Source organism: Ictalurus punctatus, chromosome 5 (assembly GCF_001660625.3).
Source record: "Ictalurus punctatus breed USDA103 chromosome 5, Coco_2.0, whole genome shotgun sequence".
NCBI classification, from domain to species: Eukaryota; Metazoa; Chordata; class Actinopteri; order Siluriformes; family Ictaluridae; genus Ictalurus; species Ictalurus punctatus.
In genome coordinates, this window is record NC_030420.2 from 6,369,699 (window position 1) to 6,392,337 (window position 22,639).

The window sequence follows — 22,639 nt, forward strand, 5'->3', positions numbered from 1 at the left end:
ATGTCACAGTTTAATGCATGTTAGAGGAGATAAAATAACCTATGTATGCATCTGATTATGGCCAAATAAAGCTATATAAATAATACATTTATTAAATGAAAAAAATATATATACATATATACAGAAAGCTATATAATAAAGTAGTATAGCACATGATGATTTGATAATTGTCGCATACTACTACAAAGAATGGTGTGTAGTATACAGGAAATAATGATATCTTGATGTGTAGTATAGAGGAAATAATGATTACTTGTGTACTTGTGTACTATAGAAGTATGCCAATGCTGGTCGTCTGCGCAAACGCTAATTTCCGGAACTACTTTCTCAAAGACGAGCGTGTGAAATCCTTGTTAGTAATACTCCGCGTCACCTCCGTGGGTCTACCTGCGATGTTTGATGAACTTTAGCCTACGTCTTATTCGATATTGTTAAAAGCCCAGTGTGTTTCCAGCCCCACATCCTCGTGCACACTTATATTATCACAAAAGAGACCATCCCGGTTAATTCATCACGTTTTAAGGGGTAAGTTAAAGGACTATGTATAACTCGCGCGTGGAAGGAAGGCACGGCGGTATCCAGTCAACGCCAAGCATGGATGTTGAGGGTTGTGCTTAGGTCGTGATGAAAACCAAAATGGCGTTTAGCTTGGACAGGACGAACGGGGGATAGTTGGAGAAACTGGTCACTAGTAAGACGTCTTTGTGCCTGTTTACGTTTCAGGTCAAGTAATAAAAAGTGCCAACATTTAGTTTAGACTTTTGGGGGGGGATTTGCGAGAAAAGGATAAGAAGTGTTCACCGAGAATTCGGTCCTGAGAGTCGCGGAGTGTCGGAGCGCTGGGATGGGCTGAGAGAGAGCGCAGGCCGCAGAGGTGCAGCCACCCAGAGAGAGTGACCCACTGGCGAACAATAGAGCCTGTGATCAGCCGAGGCATTCACACAGACAGGACTTTTTCTCCTCTCTAGCCTTGGTTCAATATTCAGCAGAAGCAGAGCGTATTTGAAGAAGTACGCACACACCAAGTGGCGGAATGTAAGATCATGTGGCCAACAAATGTTTCAACAATCTAACCTTAAGTTTGCTCGTTAGCTCTAGCTTTGTAATCAGGTCTTAACAATGGCCTTGCACATCATCTAGTTTGGAAAACACACCGTTTTGTTTTATGATTTTAATATCTTGTTATTTTCATACAAACAATAGACATTTGCTAGATTAATAGTTTACCTAACTGTTTCACTATGTTGGGTTTAATTTACACTCAGCTGTGTGCGTGAATTAAGTGACTCCAAAACAAATATACACTAGCCAAGTAAATACATATCGTGTACACTGGTACACGAACAGCAGTAAATATCCGTAATTTAACATGACTTGACTATCTTTCTTGAACATGTTTGATTTTTTTTGTTTTGTTTTGATGTTTTCTGTTTTTGGTCACATCATTAAGCTCTTATCCAGGGTGCTTGAAGCTTGGTGTTTTCTAACATGCTAATGTTTTGATAGCTAGCCAGAGCGGCTAATGACTGCCTTCATCTCATTCAGCTCATATTTGACCTGCGAGTGAAGTCTAAACAGCAGCAGATAGCTAGTTTAGTTAGATAACTGGTGCTTTTAAGGGTGTTAACGAACACGGTTTGAATTTTTTTTGGTCACAAGTTTCTGACAGTATAACTATTCCAAATATCCGCACAGAACAGTCCATGTAAGCTGTGAGCCGAGCTAACGCTAGCTGAGCTAATATCACGAATTTGTTTTGATTAGCGGCGCTTGTGTAACTTGTGATGCAGCTCTGAGGCTTAGATTCCGGAAGCCATGAAACTCAGGATGTGGGGGAAAATGTCAAGTGCCATGTCATTATTTCGACGTAATATCTCGTTATGTAAACATAGCATACCAGTATTTTAACTTAATGTCTCGTTATTTCGACGTAATAAGTTATTTCAAGCGCCTATCTTATTTCGACGTGTTATCTCGTCATTTCGACTCTATCTCGTTTTTTCAATATAGTGTACCATGTATTCTTACTTAATGTCTCATTCAAGCTACTAAATCTGTATTTTAACTTAATATCTCGTTATTTCACATCAGCATCTCGTTATTTCATTATAATGCATCATTATTTTACCTTCAAATTTTGTTATTTTGACTTAAATATCTTATTTCACTCTAGTATCTCGTTATGTAAACATAGCGTACCAATATTTTAACTTAATATCTTGTTATTTTGACACAACTCATTAGTTCACGCTTGAATCTTCTTATTTTTGCTTGGTATATCATTTTTCATTATGGTACATCGTTATTTTAACTTATCTTGTTCATTCAACATATATATTACCTTAGCATATCATTTTTTGACCTTATCTCAGTTTTGACTATCTCTTTATTTTAACTTCATGTCTCATAGTATATTGCTTTTTATTTATTTACTTCAAAAAGGGGACAGTGTACATTAATCAACATTCATAAATGTTAAATGTACCCAAGTTAGCCTGAGGGCTAATTTTCATTGGTTGTTCCTTTGCCAGATGTTATTAGGCATAAAACAATAATAATACAACCAGAAATTATAAACACTGTAATATACAGTTAAACAGTGCATTTGTTATACAATAAATTATAAAAAAAAGACATGTATAAAGTATTGATGTGGGTTTTAAAAAATTATTATAATAATAATTATATTATAATTACTTTAAAAAATAATTGTAATTTCTTATCTTAATATTTCAAGTTCTTGCCATTTTAACATATTTTAAGTTCAACTTTAATGTGTTAGATTGTGGGGTGTTACCACAACTATCAACAAGACTAGCTTGTTGAATATTTATACTTATAGTAATAATAATAATCATCCCATATGCTGTTTTTGAGATAGTACTGAAGCCAGACACTGCTTAGTGAAATTCAAAATACTTGGAGCTGAGTAATATTTGATTAATTTAAGATTACAGGTGATGAGTTGAATCCAGCCAGCATTAGAACAACAGCATGATATGCGACTAAATTATAGATTTGTTTACACTTGAACTTAGTAATTCTTAACATCTTGGCATTCATTGTCATATCTTTGTTTCACAAACGCGGGACGACTGAATGATGTAATGTCCTGCAGACAAGATGACCATTTTTGTTGTTGTGTATCTCTCAAACACAGCAAAATTATATAGTTTTCATGCATCATGTCTCCTTATAAGCTCTTGTTAGAGCCCATAATCAGTGTTGTGTGTATATATTTTGCCCATATTTGTTTAATCGATGTCTTCTTGTTCGCTGTTGTTTTTAAGTTCAGAAAACAAGAGGAAATGTTGAACAGGATATGTATTTGATGACTCTTTAGTGTGCTAGATGCCTAGTAACTTCGGCAGCTGACCTGATTTACTGACTGGAACACAATAAAGGCTTCACATTTTTATCTCACGTTTTGATAAGGCATAAGAAGAATGTGTGAACAATTACCATATTGATCTGAGAGGAAATGTGGAAAAACATAGAATTACACATACTAAACCCAATATAAGTACACGCTACCTTTGTAGAAACCACAATACTGTGTTTTAGTCCCTTTGATTTATAATGTGCAGCCCAAATTCATTCTCACCACTGGCCATATGTTCATAAATCCTATTGTTTAGGAGCAACACTCCAAAGCTGTACACAATTGAACTTTTTTTTTTTTTGACGAACATGTTAGAAAGCATTGTTAGCATAGGTGCATTGTATTAAACATTTCACATAATAAGACATGATCAGCACTAAAGAAAATAATGGCACTCTACCAGTAGAGTTTTTAACTTGGTTGATTTTGTGCTTTCCAAAGGACACGTTTCTCCATTTGATTTAGGTATTTACAGCTGATTTTAGCTTATTATACCCATTAATTTTACTGCAGTGACACTTAGATGTAGGCAGAGCCTTAGTGAGTCTTTTTCTGCTCTGTGAAGTGTGAATAAATTGTCTATTAACGAATGTAATACCATTTAGTAACTATGCACAAAGGATGATTTTACATCTTCAGTAGCCAATTAGCTTATTCAGCATGTTTATTGACAGTAGTGCATAGCATATAAAGATAGGATTAGCTATCAGTGAGATATTAAAGCCTGCATGGCTGCTGATATTAATGTTTATAAGTGCTTTATGTATGCCTTCAAACCTAACCTCTGAAATTTCTTTCAGGGCAATGGAGGCTGGGGATGAGTTTATTCCGCCTCCAGAGTGTCCCGTGTTCGAGCCTTCGTGGGAGGAGTTTGCCGATCCACTCGGGTACATTGCCAAGATCCGTCCAATCGCAGAGAAGTCTGGAATATGCAAGATTCGTCCTCCACCAGTAAGCCTTAACCTCTCTTGGTGAAATTTTTATACTGACAGGAACGTACGAAACACAACTAGTGACCTGTCTAGTGTGGTTTCATTTCTTCTTTCAGGTTTCAGTATATACGGTTCCTCTGCTTGTTTTTTAAAATTTGTCCTGTTACAGAGAAGCCAGTCGGGTTTATGCAAATTTGACAGTCACATCGTGTTCTCAAAATGTCTAACCAGTTTTCAGGTTTCTAGTCTTGGTGTGCTTCCGCCAACCCAAAAAATATGGCATTTGTGCGTTTCTGTTTGTTTTTGTTTTTTTGGGACAGTAAATTCATCTGTTCATTAAGTTTCTTTATTCGCAGGACTGGCAGCCACCTTTTGCTGTGGAGGTGGACAATTTCCGTTTTACACCCCGTATCCAGAGACTAAATGAACTAGAGGTGTGTGCTTGTAGAACTTATTTATTTATTTAAGTTGTATAACACACATTTGGCACCACCCACTTACACTATATGGCTAAAAATCTGGACACCTGATTGTTGCATTCATGTGTGATTCTTGCACAGACCATGAATTTGGAAGCACACAGTTGTGTAGGATGTCTTTGTATGCTGTAGTGTTGCAGTTTCCGTTCACTGGAACCAAGAGGCACAAACATGTTCCAGCATGACAATACCTCTGTGAACAAAGCGAGCTCCATGAAGACATGGTTTGCCAAGGGTGGAGTGGAGGAACTCGAGTGTCCTGCACAAAGCTCAACACCTCCCATTGAACACCTCTGGGATGAACTGGAACGCTGACTGCACCCCAGACCTCAGTGCCTGACCTCAGTAATGCTCTTGTGGATGAATGAGCAAAACTCCCCACAGCCATGCCCCAAAATCTAGTGGCAAGCCTTCCCAGAAGAATGGAGGTTATTACAGTGAAGAGGGACTAAATCTGAAATGGAATGTTAAACAAGCACATATGAATATGATGGTCAGGTGTCCACAAAATTTTGTCGATATTGTGTAATTGGACTTTAAATGCTGGGAGCATTAGAATTGTTTCTAATGCATGCTGTATGTGAAAAGGGTTTCTTCTTAAACACATTGTTCTTTTGAATTGCTCTGTGTGTAATCTGTTTGAGGAATAGAAGAGCATGTAGTGTGCACAACGTCAACTTTTTATTTTTGCCTTTTGCCTCAGGCTGAGACGAGAGTGAAGCTGAATTATCTGGACCGAATAGCCAAATTCTGGGAGATCCAGGGGTCTTCACTCAAAATCCCCAACATAGAGCGACGCATTCTCGATCTGTTCAGCTTGTCCAAGGTATGGGATGGACATCAGAAAATATCACCACAAATAAGCTACTTGTCAATTCTGTTTCCTAAATCGTTGTGCACTGAATCTCTTTTTTGTTATTATTGGTTTTTTATTTACTTATTCAGGAAATGCGCACACATTCCACTTCCTTTCACTAGGATAAGAAATGTGTCGTTGCTGTGTCATTCGTACTGGTCCTAAAAACAGCAGACATTGCATGAAGGCTGTGAATAATTTAAAAGTCCTTTCTAACAACAATTGAGGAAACTGATCTGTGATGGACTTTGACCTTAACTTTGCAGATCTTTTGGGGTGTGACTGTAATCTAATTGTCATTCATTTCACAGATTGTCACAGAAGAAGGGGGCTTCGAGACGGTCAGTAAGGAGAGGCGATGGGCTCGAGTAGCCCAGAAGCTCGGCTACCCACCGGGCAAAAATATTGGCTCCCTGCTGCGGTCGCACTACGAGAGGATCGTCTATCCTTTTGAGATGTTCCACTCTGGTGCTAGCTTACCGGTACATGTTACTGCTGCGCTGTTTGTATTTTAAAACCTGCCTTTCATTTTCAGTTGGTTTTGTTCATCCGCTAGATGAAGAAATTAAATGTCAAGATTTGACTGCAGGGGTTGACAAATCGATAGCATGGCTCCTGGGACAAGCAGATTTTGTGTCCGTGATATTAGGATTTTTATTTCTTTATTTTTTGGCAGCTGTCTGCCAGAGAAGCAGTTTTAACTTGCTTGTATTTTTTGTAAGGAGTGCAAACAGGACATGCTACATTAAAAGCAAATTGTAGCAGATTATAATGATTGTTTTGTATTAATGCTGTTAACTAGCGCACTAGCTCACCGTGTTATCACATTGACAACCAGTCAGTTAAGTTTGCAGGCAACAATACATCAGACACTGGAGCTTTTACTTGTCCAGTGGGTTCGATCATCAGTTTATGATTTGTTCCGCTTCTCGACTATTTACCTTGTTTCATTTTGGCAAGTTACCAAAGCATGATGAAGTGTTCTCTCTTGTCTGTTTGTTATGGAAACATTAGTGTAATACTATTACTGTGACTAATGCAATTGGAATTTAAAAACACAGTTCATCTCTGTATAAGACAAATGCGTATACATGTGTGCAGCCATGTAAGCCCAGGCCATATGAAAGTGACGACGTGGATAAGGAGTACAAGCCCCACTCCATCCCCCTTCGCCAGTCGGTGCAGCCTTCAAAGACCAGCAGTTACGGACGACGAGCCAACCGCCTGCAACCTGAGGTGAGCATTGTGTCTGGTGGGTTGTACAGATAAGTGTTATTTGCTCATATTTTTGAGATCAGTCACATAGGGAGCCAGTGCCGCCCCCCCCCCCCCCCCCCCCCCCATGGATTTGAGGTTTCTGGGATCTTTTTTCTCACAGAGATTTTTCTTTATATGTTTTAAATTCAAAATGTTACACTATTGTCAGGAAGTTCCCCTGATATCAAAGCAATCCGTGTTAGCAAGGCTCATATATTGTACGTATACGTGTTGGTCTGCACAATCAATTTGGTACAAAATGGCAGGAGAGGGAAATGCCCCATGTAAATAAACATTAAGGAATTGTGCCTTGCCCATTGCGTTCCGGGGATTGTAGCTTCTTGATCACCATCATGCCTGCAATAACATGACTAGCCAAAATAAGCATCCTGATGTGTGTTGTGGTGTGAACCAGATGCAAACCTGTATAACCGCTATTTTTTTTTTTATTTTTTTTTTTGGCTAATCATACAGCCACATTGGATTTAAAAAATGTCAGCATGTTTTCAACTTTATAGCAGTGTACAGTAGATTCCTTAGCATAATGTAGATGCACATTAAAACTATGCTTCGATAATAATTGCTTTTAACTATCATGTAAACCAATTCTTAACCTTGAATATGTCCCAACATTAAAGCCAGCCTTTAAATGGATCCACTCGCTCACACAAATGTGAGGGATTGAGTTAAATAAGCAGAAAATTTGAAAAGTCTAGATGCAGTGCATGTAAATATTACACAATATTACTTCTCTCTGGTTCTTGTGTGTTTCTGGCTAATCCGCAGGCAGGATAAGCGCTCCAGCATGCTGTGCACCCTGGGTTGAAAAACATATCTTGCTGCTTCTGTTGCTTTTTCCTGAACGCATTATTCCTATTCCTCATGCTTTTTGCCCTACACACTTTTAAAATATTTTATACTTCCCTGTTTGTCTCCTTTCATGCCTGAAGCTTTTCCATTTAGCACTGCCCTAAATTCCTCATCCTGAGCAATTCAATATGTTAATAGTAGGTCTTGTTGCCATTTTCATCTTCACGCATTGTTAAAGCTGCATTTCATGACATGCCTTTATGTTTACACAATTACACTGGCTTTTGTTTTTACGCCTCCTCATTAGCTTGATTGACATTTTATATAAAAGTAATCTTTGGACATAATCTCGCAATTACTTACTTGAATTTTAAATTAAGCTGAATTTATTTTCAATTATTCAACCATCCAAAAGAGCCCAACACACAAATGCGCGCGTGTGCACGCACACACACACACACACCCTGTCCTTGTTTCTTCCTGCTCCGTACTGTCAATTCATTGATGTTTTGTTTTCCTGTCGCCCCCTTTTTGTCTCTGGAGTCTGTTTTGTTACGGTTGTTGTCTCCCCATGCAGGGTCCAGAGGATCCGACTCTCCACCCTCTTACCACTGGCTCTCAACACAGCTCCTCGGTACTGCCTCTTGCTGGCCCTCGCTCTCCTCCTCTCTGCTTTATTCTCTTCCTTTCCACTTAAACTCATTAACGCCTTTCTTTCTCCCGCACACTTTCTCATGTCTCGCCCCTGCTGACGTGCAGTTCTTGTGCAGTTTTGCACAAACTGTGCTGGCTCACCTAAGCCTATGTGTGTGCTGCTAATCTTTGCTGTGAATAAGCTGGAAAGCAATCTCACTAAAAATTAGCACTAAAAAAACCATATTGTGCTCTTCTTGCCATTTCTGTAACATTGCTGGCTTGTTTGTGTCTTCCTCGTGGATGGTGGTGTTCCTCTTGAGTCCCCTGTTTTAGATTGCTTACTGCTATCAGTCTCACCTGTGGGATTTCTGCTAGTCTCTAACGCTTTTACTCCTTTAGCTTGGCTGCTGCTTTTCCTGCGTTCACCCTCTCTGATTTGTATGACTGCAAACTTCCTATGTATTGCAGTCAGTGTACAGCTTGTTTTGTTTTTGTACTGATGACTGACTAACAGATTACATGTAGATGCATAAATGGATACATCAGTGGCATGAACAGTGTTTCAGTTTTAGACAGAAGAGCCAGGGCCATTTAACATTTATCTCCAGGTTAGGAGTAGATATTAACAGAAATCAGACTGACCCAGATCCAGTGTTCTTGTGAATATGTGAATTTGTCTCTTCGGTTGCTAATTTTACGTTTTAACGGCTTGTCTTCAGCCGGAGCCCACCGAGGAGGACATAGAGAAGAACCCAGAGCTGAAGAAGCTGCAGATCTATGGCGCCGGACCCAAAATGATGGGACTCGGCCTGGTGGCTCGAGACAAGGCTAGGAAGAAAGGTAAATGTGAGGCACAATAAACACTATCGGAGTTGGAGTGGGAGATTATATTTGAATCTTTGTTTGGCAAAGGCATATATCTGTATAGCTGCATTTCGAATCTTAAGACTCTATGGCGCTGTGGGCAGTGGTAGCTCAGTGGTTAAGGAAGGTCAGGAGTTAAAATCCCAGCACCACTAAACTGATGCTCTTGGGCCCTTGAGCAAGGCCTTTAACCCCCGACTACTCGGTTGTATAAATGTGATAAATGTAAGTCACTTTGGATAAGGGTGCTTGCCAAATACTGTAAATGTACATCAGATCTGCTAAGCTTCATGAATTTTGCAACCCCCAACAAATAAGCCTGTCAGCATATGAATCTGGAAAAACTGACAGTTGCACAGATGTTTTGAACAGATGTTTGCTCCGTCCACTTCCACGCATCTTATTAGTAATTTTTTGGCCAGTGTTCTTGATTGATTTGACTTTCCAGCTAGAAAGATTCTTTGATACAGCGCACTTGCTTTCTGTCACAGTAAATATATTTAAAATATATTTATAATATATTCCCCTTCTTGGGCCTGATTATTCTTCTTTGGGGTTGGCAGGTCTGCTACAGGATTTTATTTTCAGTTATATTATCTGAAAAATATTAATATTGTGTGTATATAGTATTAACCAGTTTGCCAACTTGTATCTTGTCTATACTAGCACATCAATACACTACTACAACAGAGCACTCAACATGCATAACTCAGTCCTGCTCTCTTTCTCTCAGATGAACTCCCCCAGACTGTAATAGTTAAGGACAGCAGTATTAAAGAAGAACCTGGAGAGATGTTAATCACAAAGTCAGAACCGGACATCCCCCCGCCGCCCCCAAACCTCATCGTTAAAGATGAAGTGAAGAAAAAGGAAGAGGATGAGGGCCGTGCAGTAGACGTGAAGGATCCTATTAAAGATGAACCCTGCACCAAGATGACCATGAGGCTGAGACGCAACCACAGCAGCTCACAGTTTGTAAGTATGCATGTTCCTGTGTGTAACAGGAAGGTGGTGGGGGGCATCTTTATATAAATTACTGCTCAGTTTAGCAAGTTGAGAGCCTGTCTGGGAACATGTTGCACTCTTTACATTCAACCACAATTCAAAGTCCAACGTATTTGCACATGTTCTCTAAACCAGAACGGCTTGTTTTCCCAGGTGGACTCGTTTGTGTGCCGCATGTGTGGCCGTGGGGACGAGGACGAGAAGCTGCTGCTATGTGATGGTTGCGATGATAATTACCACACTTTCTGTCTCCTGCCTCCCCTCACAGACCCTCCCAAGGGCAACTGGCGCTGTCCCAAATGTGTAGCAGAGGTGAGGTGACACCTAAAACAAAAATGGCCAGGTTACATTTAACACGGCACGTTGCAGCAAAAGACTGATGTTGAATCAGATTAGAGAAATATGAAGTGCTGTGCTAAAATGTACAGGAGTGTGTTATCGTCATCAAAGTTTTGTTTTTACGCACAATCAGCATTCTGCTTTTATCAATTTAAACGGGACTTTAATATTTGTAGGAGTGCAAGAAACCTGCAGAAGCATTTGGTTTTGAACAGGCTACACGAGAATACACGTTACAGAGTTTCGGTGAGATGGCCGACACGTTCAAGGCCGATTACTTCAACATGCCTGTCCATGTGAGTGCTTTTGCGTGAATGCAAACAAATCAGGGGTGGGAATAAAAGGGGCCATTTGAATTGGGAAAACATCAAGGCCCTTAGAGGTCGCTGTTAAGCTCCGTAAAAAATCGTGCATATGTGGTTATTGTTTTAGATGGTCCCAACAGAGCTGGTTGAGAAGGAGTTTTGGCGATTGGTCAGTAGTATTGAAGAGGATGTGACCGTCGAATACGGTGCAGACATTCACTCCAAAGAGTTTGGGAGCGGTTTCCCTGTCAACAATGGCAAGAGACATTTAACCGAAGAAGAGGAGGTTTGCATCGTTTACCCTCTCCAAATAGTTAATCTTGCTTCACTCTTCTTTGTTCTTCATGACTTTTATTCTTTCTCTTTTCCTCTTAATTTCTCTTGTTCCTTCTCTCTCTCTCTCTCTCTCTCTCTCTCTGTCTCTGTCTCTCTGTGTGTGTGTGTGTGTGTGTGTGTGTGTGTGTGTGTGTGTGTGTGTGTGTGTGTGTTGCAATTTTGTTCCTGTTTTTCACATTCAAATGATGCTTTGCAACAATGTATGTTACACATGAGCCTCTCTTTATTTGTACACAGCAGTGAAACTGTATTACAGTAAACATTTGTTCCCTTTCAGGCATATGCACGCAGTGGCTGGAACCTGAATGTGATGCCAGTGTTGGAGCAGTCAGTGTTGTGCCATATCAATGCCGACATCTCAGGCATGAAGGTACCGTGGCTGTATGTGGGCATGGTTTTTTCTGCCTTCTGCTGGCACATCGAGGACCACTGGAGTTACTCCATCAACTACTTACACTGGTAATGATTTCACATTAGCCACGCTAGATACTTTTCTCTTATTCTGTTTGTTGCTTCTGTTACAAAATGTAAATGAAATGTGCATTTCTGCCTAATGTGCATAATATGCTACTGCTTTCTGAGAACACTTTGTGTTCTATCTCCCAACATTTAAGGTTACATACATTGTTTAAGTTTAATGCATGTTCAAGATGCCATTAAACATACAGTACATTCATTACTAAAAAAGGAGGTCCTGAGGAAGTAGATGGAAAAATGACTGCAATAAAATCATTTCTAATTCAGGGGGGAGCCCAAAACATGGTATGGTGTTCCTTCAGTAGCAGCAGAAAAGCTGGAGGAAGTGATGAAGAAGCTCACTCCTGAACTCTTTGAGTTCCAGCCAGATCTGCTTCATCAACTCGTCACAATCATGAACCCTAATATACTCATGGGCCATGGAGTGCCGGTCAGTAACACACACCAGGCTCAATATTTGTGTAGATTTCTGCGTTAAGCTTTCTCAACACCAGTCTCGTGACGCAAACGAGGCGATTTAATACTTGACAAATGTGTTGCGCTCACTGTTTATTGTTTTGTCAAAACTGACACTAAATGGTGCCTCATGCATGGATATACATTTGTTTCAGTTTTCCTATAACGTGTAAACGGAGATCGTTTAAGTTTTGTAATCGGGCTCTCTGTGATTGGCAGGTTGTGCGTACGAATCAGTGTGCTGGAGAGTTTGTAATCACTTTCCCTCGAGCCTATCACAGTGGCTTCAATCAGGGATATAATTTTGCTGAAGCCGTCAACTTCTGCACTGCAGATTGGGTAAGTCCAAAAAAAATCAACGGATATTTTTTTTTATCTCATAAACCTGAGTTTCAGATGAGTTTTAAAAAAAAATTTATTAATTTTTTTTATTTTAAATTTGATTAAAGGTTTCCTTAATACAGTTTACTATCAACATGAATGTTTAACTATTACGTGGAAAGTTGATGTGGTTTTCATTATCTCTCTTTTTCCCTCTCTGCATTAGCTGCCCTTAGGGCGGTCATGCATTGAGCATTACAGAGTCCTCAGACGCTACTGCGTGTTCTCGCATGAGGAGCTCACCTGCAAAATGGCCGCCTGCCCAGAGAAGCTGGACCTGAACATGGCTGCAGCCACGCACAGAGAAATGTTCATTATTGTCCAAGAGGAGAGGAAACTCCGCAAGGCCCTGCTGGAGAAGGTGAGTCAGAGAGAGAGGAGAGATCTACAGACAATAATCTAATAGTCTAAAACAATACCGTTGTAGTATAGCTGTACCTAATCTATGTACTGCCAGTAAGCTCACTTCTCGATGAGTAATGCTAAGATGTGCTCACAGGGTATAACGGAGGCAGAGCGGGAGGCATTTGAGTTGTTGCCTGACGATGAGAGGCAGTGTGATAAGTGTAAGACTACCTGCTTCCTGTCTGCCCTGGCTTGCACCAACTGCTCTGAGAGCCTTGTCTGCCTCTACCACACACAAGACCTCTGCTCCTGCCCCACAGACAAACTCTACCTCAGGTACACACGTCGGCTGCTTCTTCTTCACGTCAGACACTGATTTGTAGTCATATGGCAGACATAAATTGAACTTCACTCTCCTGCCTTCTTCGCAGGTATCGCTACACTCTGGATGAGCTATTGGCCATGTTGTATCGGTTGAAGGTTCGGGCCGAGTCCTTTGACTCTTGGGCTAACAGAGTGAAAGAAGCACTTGAGCAGGAGGAGGGCAACAAAATAGGTTAGCTGGAAACTTGGGTTGTATTAGTAATACAAGTCCAACTAAATTCTGACTTTTAACATTGGCTATAATTTATTTTGCTCAATATTTCAAAAAGGTATCAAAATTATTTAGAACATCACAATTTTATTGCATGTTTCATCACTTTAAATCAACCGCACCTTTTTTTCACATCACGCACAAGTCACAGGAAGAAATCCATGTAGCAGTACTAAGGGGCAGTCACACTATACATCCAGCGAGCGAATTTCCCATTGACTTCTGTTCATATGCGTGTGAATGCTGGAGACCGGAAACGCAAGATTCATGTGAAGAAGTTTCACATTTGACTGCGTTCCAAAGGTCAAGTTTGGTGACCTGCAAATTTGTATCACGTGACTGTGTGTAACCAATAGAAGATCAACATGTCATGGCGTGACCTCAGATGGTATATTTTAATACACACAATATTTGTAAAATTATTTTTAAAAATCCCAACGCCTTGGTGCGTGATGTCATAAGAGGTTGCCGCCCATATTCACAGCGATCTCCGAAGAAATTTCACATGCTGAAATTCAAGTGTGACGGCCCCTTTTATTCTGATTTACATTGAGTTCCTCTATTAAATACTACATAGACAGTTAAACATGCCTATGGGTAGATTTGGTGTTTTAATGCACCAGACAAATGCAGCTTTTGCACAGTAGTGCTTGAAAGTTTAGACATTTCTATATATCTGCATAAATATGACATAAAACATGTTTTCACACAAGTCCTAAAAGTAGACAAAGAGAACCCAATTAAACAAATGAGATAAATATTATAGTTGGTTAATTTATTTATTGGGGAAAATGATCCAATATTACATATCTGTGAGTGGTAAAAGTATGTGAACCTCTAGGATTAGCAGGTAATTTGAAGGTGAAATTAGTGTCAGGTGTTTTTCAATCAATGGGATGACACTCCGGTGGAGTTGTTGCCCTGTTTTATTTAAAGAACAGGGATCTATCAGTGTCTAAGCTTCAAAACACATTTGTGGAAGTGTATCACTACATGAACAAAGGAAATTTCTGAGCTGCTCAAAAAGAGAGTTGTTGATGCTTGCCGGGCTGGAAAAGGTTACAAAACTCATAAAAACATATCTCTAAAGAGTTTTGACTCCAACAATCCACAGTCAGACAGATTGTGTACAAATGTAGGAAATTTAAGACCATTGTTATCCTCCCTAGGAGTGGTTGACCAACAAAGATCACGCCAAGAGCAAGACGTGTAATAGTCCAAGTCTAAGCAACTAAAGGCCTCGCTCACATTGGCTAATGTTCATGAGTCCACCATCAGGAGAACACTGAACAACAGTGATGAGCATGGCAGGGTTGCAAGGAGAAAGCCACTGCTCTCCAGAAAGAACATTGCTGCCCGTCTGCAGTTTGCTAAAGATCACGTGAACAAGCCAGAAAGCTATTGGAAAAATGTTTTGTGGACGGATGAGACCAAAATAGAATTTTTGGTTTAAATGAGCGGTGTCATGTTTGGCGAAAGGAAAACAGTGCATTCCAACATTCTGTGAAATGTGGTGGTAGTATCATTGGTTGGGTATCCTGGAATGTCCAAGTCAAAGTCCTGATCTTAATCCACCAGAAATGTTGTGGAAAGACATGAAGCAAGCAGTTCATGTGAGGAAACCTAATAACATCCCAGAGTTGAAGCTGTTCTGTACTGAGTAACGGGCTAAAATTCCTCCGAGCCGATGTGCAGGACTGATCAACAGTTACTGGAAATATTTAGTTGCAGTTATTGCTGCACAAGGGGGTCCCACCAGATACTGAAAGCAAAGGGTCACATACTTTTGCCACTCACAGATATGTAACATTGGATCAATTTCCACAATAAATAAATAAATGGCCAAGCATAATATTTTGGTCTCATTTGTTTAATTGGGTTCTCTTTATCTACTTTTAGGACTTGAGTGAAAATGTAATGTCTTGTATCCTGTAATGCAGAAATACAGAAAATTCTAAAGAGTTCACAAACTTTCAAGCCTCACTGTACATGACATATGTACATATAATTTCTCTGTAACGTTTTCAATGCCTTTTGAACTCCCAGTCTTTCTTTTTCCACCCTTGAAGACATTAAAAATCTGGTGGCACTGAAGGAGGAGGCGGCAGAACGTAAATTTCCAGACAACGAGCTGCTCCAACGGCTCACGGTTGTATTGGATGATATGCAGAGGTGCCAGAGCAGGAGCACAGCGCTTATTAATGGTAACCAAGGCAGTAAGATGAGTCTCGAGGAGCTCCGGACTCTGGTGGACACCATGCAAAACCTTCCTTGTGTAATGGAGCAGCTGGGGGAGGTGCAGGTGTGTTAGAGGAGTATTTTACCCAAACACTAAACATGTGTATGTGCTTTAAAGCCTCAGTTTCAACTATTGTACTTAAGGCTTGTCACTGATATGCTGGCACCAGTGGTAAATTCAAGAAATATAGAACTATTAATCGTAGCAAAAGTCCAACATTTCTTCTGATCAGAAGGAAGTCAACATAAGAGAACCCACACATTCATACCCCCACCCTCGACTCTCTCAGGTTGTGCTACAGAAGGTGGAGGAGTTTGAGTCACGTGCCCAGGCCATAGTGAGCAGCAGTGCTGGTGAGTGGAAACAGTCCTCCGCTCCCTCAGAAGAGGATGTGCAGGCTCTGTTAGAGGAGGGGTCTGCACTGCCGGCTGTAGCCCCAGCCTGCGGGCTCCTGTCTGGCCTGCAGGAACAGAGACGCTGGCTAGAGCAGGTGCGCAGGACAATTGGGCCTGGGGGTGGAGTGGTGACTCTGGCCGTTCTGAGAAATTTGATGGAGGCCGGCTGCAACGTGTTGCAGAGTGTCAGCGTCGAGACCGCCATGGCAGAGCTGCAGGAGCTGCTGACCATCGCAGAGCGTTGGGAAGAGAAGGCCCAGATCTGCCTCGAAGACCGGTAAAACAGGGTTGCACACACATCCACGCATACCCATACTTAATCCAAGTTTCCTAACCTTTAATTGCATATCTCTGTCACTCAGTAATTTGGTATGCTCTCTCTTGCTTTTAACACCTTTTCCCGATCTTTATCTGAGCAGACAGAAGCATCCTCTCTCCACATTGGAGGCCATAGTGAATGAAGCCCAGCTGATCCCCGTGCAGTTGCCCAACATCTTGGCCCTCCAGGCCTGCCTGAGTCGAGCCCGTGCCTGGGTCACAGACCTAGAGGAGATCCAGGCAAGAGTGGTTTTATTTATGGATGTCATAAAATATAGATTATTGATCAGCATGTTGTTTTCTTGATTCGTCTTTGAGACATTGATGGTTTAAAATGACATTTAAATGGGCAATTTGCATTTGCCAGCTATTTCACACTGTAGTCTATAAGACTACAATTTAATATTGCCTGGCAAAATGGCTTTGAGATAACAGATCCTGTAGATGTTATTGTTCACTAACCTTTTGATGTTTAATACGGCTCAAGCTAGTGGGTCTTCCAATATTAAAACCTCACTGGCGGTGTCATAGTATACATGTAGGTCTACACTATGCGTTCAAGGAATGTGCTAGGGCAGTCCGTATCTATATTTGAAAATGACTAAAAATAATCATCAGGAAACTGTCACGTTTATTGATATGTGACAAAAGCCTAGTCCTCCTATTGCCTGTTTTCCAACGTTAAAATTGCAAAATATTACAAACAAAAAAGCTAAAATCTAGCTACTTTTTTATCCATTTTCTTAAAATCCTGTAAAGCCTTTAAAATCTTACCCAGTGCGTTTCTCTCCCTCTACATCTCCTTTCTGTGTCCTATATCTCACAGCAGAATGGAGAGCACTACCCATGTCTGGATGACCTGGAGGGTCTGGTGGCAATTGGCCGTGACCTTCCTGTGAGGATGGAGGAGCTGCGGCAGCTCGAGCTGCAGGTGGCCAGTGCTCACTCCTGGAGGGAAAAGGCCAGCAAGACCTTCCTGAAGAAGAACAGTCAGCACAGCCTGCTGGAGGTAAGGGCTTGATAGCTCTGATAACCGTTAGGATGCAGAATGGAAGGATAGGGGGGAATGGTGCTGTTTCTCAATGAGGAAATCCACATTTCTCCTAGATTACTACTCAAGAAGCATAGGCTGGTCTCTGACTCCGTTAAGAATCTAGATTAGTGTTATTTAGGAGCTGCGAGAGGTGCATGTGGTGGTCTATCTCTTGCTCTGTGTAGGTGTTATGTCCATGTGTGGAGAAGAGGAAGAAGAGGGAGGAAGACTCTCTGAGCTCAGAAGCAGACTCTGATGTTGACGTGTTGGGGCTCACTGCTCAGGACCTCCGAGACCCAGGAGCCATTGTGAGTTAGAGCACACAGCATGCACCTAAGCCTAATTTAAACCGGGTTGAACCTCACAGTGAGGTCTGCTATAAAACGTTTGAGTGTCTCTCCAGGGATCGATTCAGATAGCTGTCTCTGTGTAAAACAAGTGGTGTCCATATAAGCCTGTAAATTAGATATGATGTCTGTTGTGTTTTGTCAAGACGTATTTGTCCAATGCATATACTTACCTTAATGATGTTTAATATTTACTGTACGTTGTAACTTGTCCAGGTAATGGCATTCAAGGAGGGAGAACAGCATGAGAAAGAGGCTCTGCTGCGTATGCGACAGCTGAACCTGGCCAAGCCCGGCCTGGAGAACATACCCAAGGAGGCACAGGCTATGCACATCAAACAAGAGCAGAGGCTGAGTGAGTCAATGGATACAGACACGCCTGTGTCCTCAGAAAACGGCTCACAACAGAATGGAGGCTCCACCCACTCCCACACAGTCAGCCAGTCTGTGTGTGTGTGCGGTGGCCAACCCCACCCTCTGTTCCACCGCTGCCATCTGTGCAGAGACTGGTTCCATGGAGGCTGTGTGCCCTTCCCTTCTGTACTGGGCCCTACTGATGTGCCACTTGTAAACCCACTTTGTTGGTGGGACTGGGACACGCGCTTCCTGTGCCCACGGTGCCAGAGAACACGGCGTCCACGGCTAGAAATCATTCTAGCGTTGTTAGTGGCGTTACAGAAGCTGCCTGTGCGACTGCCAGAGGGTGAGGCCCTGCAGTGTCTCACAGAGAGAGCGATTAACTGGCAGGGCAGAGCCAAACAAGCCCTGGATTCTCCTGAGCTGCAAGGGGCACTGCAGAGGCTTCAGGAACTGAAAGAAACACAGAGCAGGGAGAAGGACGAGCAGGCGGATGAAAAGAAAGGGAATTCGGAGGAGGTGATTGTGCTGTCGGACTCTGAGGAGCCGGAGGAGAGCGTGATCGATCTGACTGAGGAGAGTGACATGGCGAAAAGCAACAGAGAGAAAGCTGCTAACGGAGTACAGGTGTGGAATGTCTACCTTTTGCATAAAAAAAAACATTCGCACGCTACACATTTTCTCAGATAAATATTCCAGTAAATACCACCATGTGTGGAACAGTAATAGATATATGTGGAGGACTTAATGGAACATCATTCCAATGCAGAATTTTCATATACTTACACATACTGTACACAAACCATATCATGAATAAATTCTTATACTGTCCACATGGTCATTTTTTTGTGAAAACTGGTTATTCTTCCACAGTCTGGCTGTGAAAATGGCATTAAGAAGCCAGATGTTGAAAATGTAACAGGTTAGTACTTTTGGAAATTTAAAAATGGCAAATAATTTAAAACATTTGCAGCTCAGCATTTATTTAAATTTCTGAACCCTATATTCTCTCTTTTAAGGGGTGGAGTCTCTGGTGCCATTGATTCCGTATCTTAAAGGGCCAGTCATCGAATTATCCACTTCAACCAGAGCTCATTTAGAGGAGCTACAGCTAGAAGGTGACCTGCTGGAGGTTACTCTTGATCAGACGCACACCATCTACCGACTTCTGCAAGCAGCATCTAAGCCACCACGCCAGACTCTGCACACGCTTATACAGGTGAGAGAATCGAAAGCATATGGAAGCATAAACAGATGATCTTTTCTATTCACTGGTTGAGTTTGTATTAGGTTTTAATCAAACTGCATGTGATTTGAGTTAGTGTGGAGCTCTTTGCTTTTTGGCATGGTTTAACTGGCTTTTTTTTCTGCAAACTTTCCCCGTCAGATCGAGTTGCAGGAGCAGAATCGCTCAGGTCGCGGCAGCAGGACAAAGGAGTCCAAGAGGAAGAGGAAAAGTCAGAGATCTGAAGGAGGTGCAAAGTCCAGAGAGGCCTCAGAGTCAAAGAAGACACGAGCTGTTAACCACACGCCTGTACAGCAACAAGAAGAGGCATGGCTCTTTTAAATAGTTATCCGTTTCTAATAATATTTGTGTATGTAAACGGGGAAAATGTACATATTTGAATGTTTGATGCATGACAAGTACATCATAACGTTTTTAAGACTTCATGGTAAAATGGCCCTTTACTTGATGGTTTTTGTTTTTTTGCTTGTTGTGGATGATGGAGTTTTTAAAAAAAAAAAAAAAAAAAAAAAAAAAGTGATTTTCAGCAAGGACATTTTTAGTCTTCACTGTACCTTTATGCCCTCTATACTCCATGTAGCGAGCATTTGAATTAAATTGGAGTCCAGTGGTGTGTCTGGTCAGTGGTGCTGGAGGGGTTTAAATAAAAGGAATTATTAAAGTTTATGCTAGTGATTTAAAGAAAAAAAAAAACATGTAAGGAAGCAATATGTTCCCTGTGTGATCTTAAAATTATGCACTTATTAATATTTCAGTACAAAATATTTTAGGTTATTGATAGTTTTCAATTATTTTATCTAATGAGATAATAATGAGATCTCTCTCTCTCTCTCATATCAGGTTTTGTGATGTTTTGTTGGAAACACGTGAAGGAGAAAATGGCAGAGAAAGTGACCCACAGAGTACCGACTCTAAAATCATTCTGGGCCCAAAAAACCGCACCCAGACAGTAGAGGAGATTTCATGGAGGTTCTACTTAATAAGCTCACACACTGCTCCTTTCTTCTTTTTTCCCTATTTGCACATACTCACTCCCTCTCGTTGGTGCCTGTTGTTGGCGCTGCACTCCCTTCTTGTTTCTGGATGGCATTAGCGTCATGTCTGTCCTCTTTCACTCAGACTTCTTGTTCCTCCACTGTTGTGTCGTGTGCCGATCTGTTCATAGCGACCTTCTGCTGCTTTACACTGGCCATTACTGAAAACTCACACTGCTGTCAGTCTGTCTGTACCATTAAAGTGTAGCACACAGTGCTGAACTCCCCAAATGCCAACTTGCTCTTCAACATAATGTGATATAGTTCAGCCACACACACACACACACACACACACACACACGATGGTTCGGTAGAGCTGGACATTAGAAACGGAAACGTGGCCCAGATGCCATGAAAATGACTTGTATTTTTTATGTAGAGTCTCGTGTTTTGTTGACGCTGTTGAGACTCTCCGTTTTGAATGAACTAATAAAAATTTTGGGGAGGGAAAAAACCGGCATTTGAGTTTTGGTGCTACTTTCCCAAAATAGGTCACTGTACATTTACCCTTCTACTGTCTATTGACCTTTAATTTGAAACAGCTTACTTTTCCCTTTTCCACATTTGATTTTGTTTACTGTTCTGTTGCTCTTTTTTTCCTCTCCTGTCTCTTGCTCTCATCCTGACGTCCAAGGAACTGTACAAAACACTTCACTGTAACTCACTTTTTTCCTTTTTGTTTTGTCCTGGGTTCTAATAAATACATTGTTGTTATTATTGTTATTATTATTATTATTATTATTATTATTATTATTATTCTTGGTATTGCAGACAAGCAACTTGTGAGTTTGTGTATAAACTTTCATTTCAATGTTGCCTTTGTTTCTTTTCACTTTTGTTAGAGAATAAAAGTTTAGAATTGTTTTATGAGGCTGTGGATGTGTTCTCACTCTTAAACTCTCTCAGCAAAATCCTGGCATGTACATTTAACATTTATACTACAGCACTGTCAAATTCTTCGTTCAGATGTTGATTCGTTTTCTGTAACTCCATTCGAACTTGCAGCAGTCCCTTTTCTGACATGGGGAAGTCTTCAGGAGGAAGGGATTTATACAGTATCTCACAAGTGAGTACACCCCTCACATTTTTGTAGCTATTTAATTATATCTTTTCATGTGACAACAGCGAAGAAATGACACTTTGCTACAATGTAAAGAAGTGAGTGTACAGCTTGTGTAACTGTAAATTTGCTGTCCCTTCAAAATAACTCAACACACAGCCATTAATGTCTAAACCGCTGGCAACAAAAGTGAGAATGTCCAAATTGGGCCCAAAGTGTCAATATTTTGTGTGGCCACCATTATTTTCCAGCACTGCCTTAACCCACTTGGGCATGGAGTTCACCAGAGCTTCACAGGTTGCCACTGGAGTCCTCTTCCACTCCTTCGTGACGACATCACGGAGCTGTTGGATGTTAGAGACCTTGTGCTCCTCCACCTTCCATTTGAGGATGCCCCACAGATGCTCAATAGGGTTTAGGTCTGGAGACATGCTTGGCCAGTCCATCACCTTCACCCTCAGCTTCTTTAGCAAGACAGTGGTCGTCTTGGAGGCGTGTTTGGGGTCGTTATCATGCTGGAATACTGCATACTGATCATGCTCTGCTTCAGTATGTCACAGTACATGTTGGCATTCATGGTTCCCTCAATGAAGTGTAGCTCCCCAGTGCCGGCAGCACTCATGCAGCCACAGACCATGACTCTCCCACTACCATGCTTGACACCATCTGAATCGAATAAATTTATCTTGGTCTCGTCAGACCACATGACATGGTTCTAGTAATCCATGTCCTTAGTCTGCTTGTCTTCAGCAAACTGTTTGCGGGCTTTCTTGTGCATCATCTTTAGAAGAGGCTTCCTTCTGGGATGACAGCCATGCAGACCAATTTGATGCAGTGTATGGTTTGAGCACTGACAGGATGACCCCCCACCCCTTCAACCTCTGCAGCAATGCTGGCACCACTCATACATCTATTTCCCAAACACAACCTCTGGATATGATGCTGAGCACATGCACTCAGTTTCTTTGGTCGATCATGGCGGGGCCTGTTCTGAGTGGAACCTGTCCTGTTAAAAAGTAGGACATGACGTTCATTAACTAATTTAAAAAAAAAAAGCAACCACTGACAAATTGCTGTGGTAGAAAAGGAATAAAAGACTGGGACATGCTGTTCTAGGAAAATAATCAACTTCACGGTGGAACAGTAAGTGTGTTA

The 22,639-nt window shown here is 41.2% G+C and overlaps 1 protein-coding gene across 6 annotated transcripts; it reads left to right on the forward strand.

Moving 5' to 3' along the window:
- Positions 1–351: 351 nt before the first annotated feature.
- Positions 352–21,291, forward strand: kdm5c (lysine (K)-specific demethylase 5C). Of its 6 annotated transcripts, none has more exons than XM_053680137.1 (28): positions 352–525; positions 4,183–4,333; positions 4,671–4,748; positions 5,497–5,619; positions 5,961–6,131; positions 6,751–6,885; positions 8,294–8,350; positions 9,072–9,192; positions 9,950–10,191; positions 10,375–10,533; positions 10,737–10,856; positions 10,993–11,151; positions 11,479–11,660; positions 11,946–12,108; positions 12,354–12,473; positions 12,682–12,876; positions 13,015–13,196; positions 13,292–13,416; positions 15,525–15,757; positions 15,984–16,366; positions 16,509–16,647; positions 17,234–17,416; positions 17,626–17,748; positions 18,004–18,771; positions 19,018–19,066; positions 19,164–19,363; positions 19,532–19,696; positions 20,231–21,291. In XM_053680137.1, the coding sequence occupies exons 2-28, from the start codon at positions 4,187–4,189 to the stop codon at positions 20,237–20,239; spliced, it is 4,731 nt and encodes a 1,576-aa protein (XP_053536112.1). In that variant the 5' UTR covers positions 352–525; positions 4,183–4,186; the 3' UTR covers positions 20,240–21,291. The 6 variants fall into 6 exon arrangements, with proteins under 6 accessions (XP_053536112.1, XP_053536111.1, XP_017323314.2 ...); XM_053680136.1 differs by lacking the exon at positions 352–525 and adding an exon at positions 581–1,035; XM_017467825.3 differs by lacking the exon at positions 352–525 and adding an exon at positions 581–1,035 and having other exon boundaries at positions 17,237–17,416.
- The last annotated feature ends 1,348 nt before the right edge of the window (positions 21,292–22,639 follow it).

What these genes read in the sequence shown, in the direction of transcription:
- kdm5c (XM_053680136.1), top strand. An exon ending in GCTCTCAACACAGCTCCTCG is followed by an intron (nt 8,351 to 9,071) that starts GTACTGCCTCTT and finishes GCTTGTCTTCAG; the next exon opens with CCGGAGCCCACCGAGGAGGA. An exon ending in AGATGTTGAAAATGTAACAG is followed by an intron (nt 19,067 to 19,163) that starts GTTAGTACTTTT and finishes CTCTCTTTTAAG; the next exon opens with GGGTGGAGTCTCTGGTGCCA.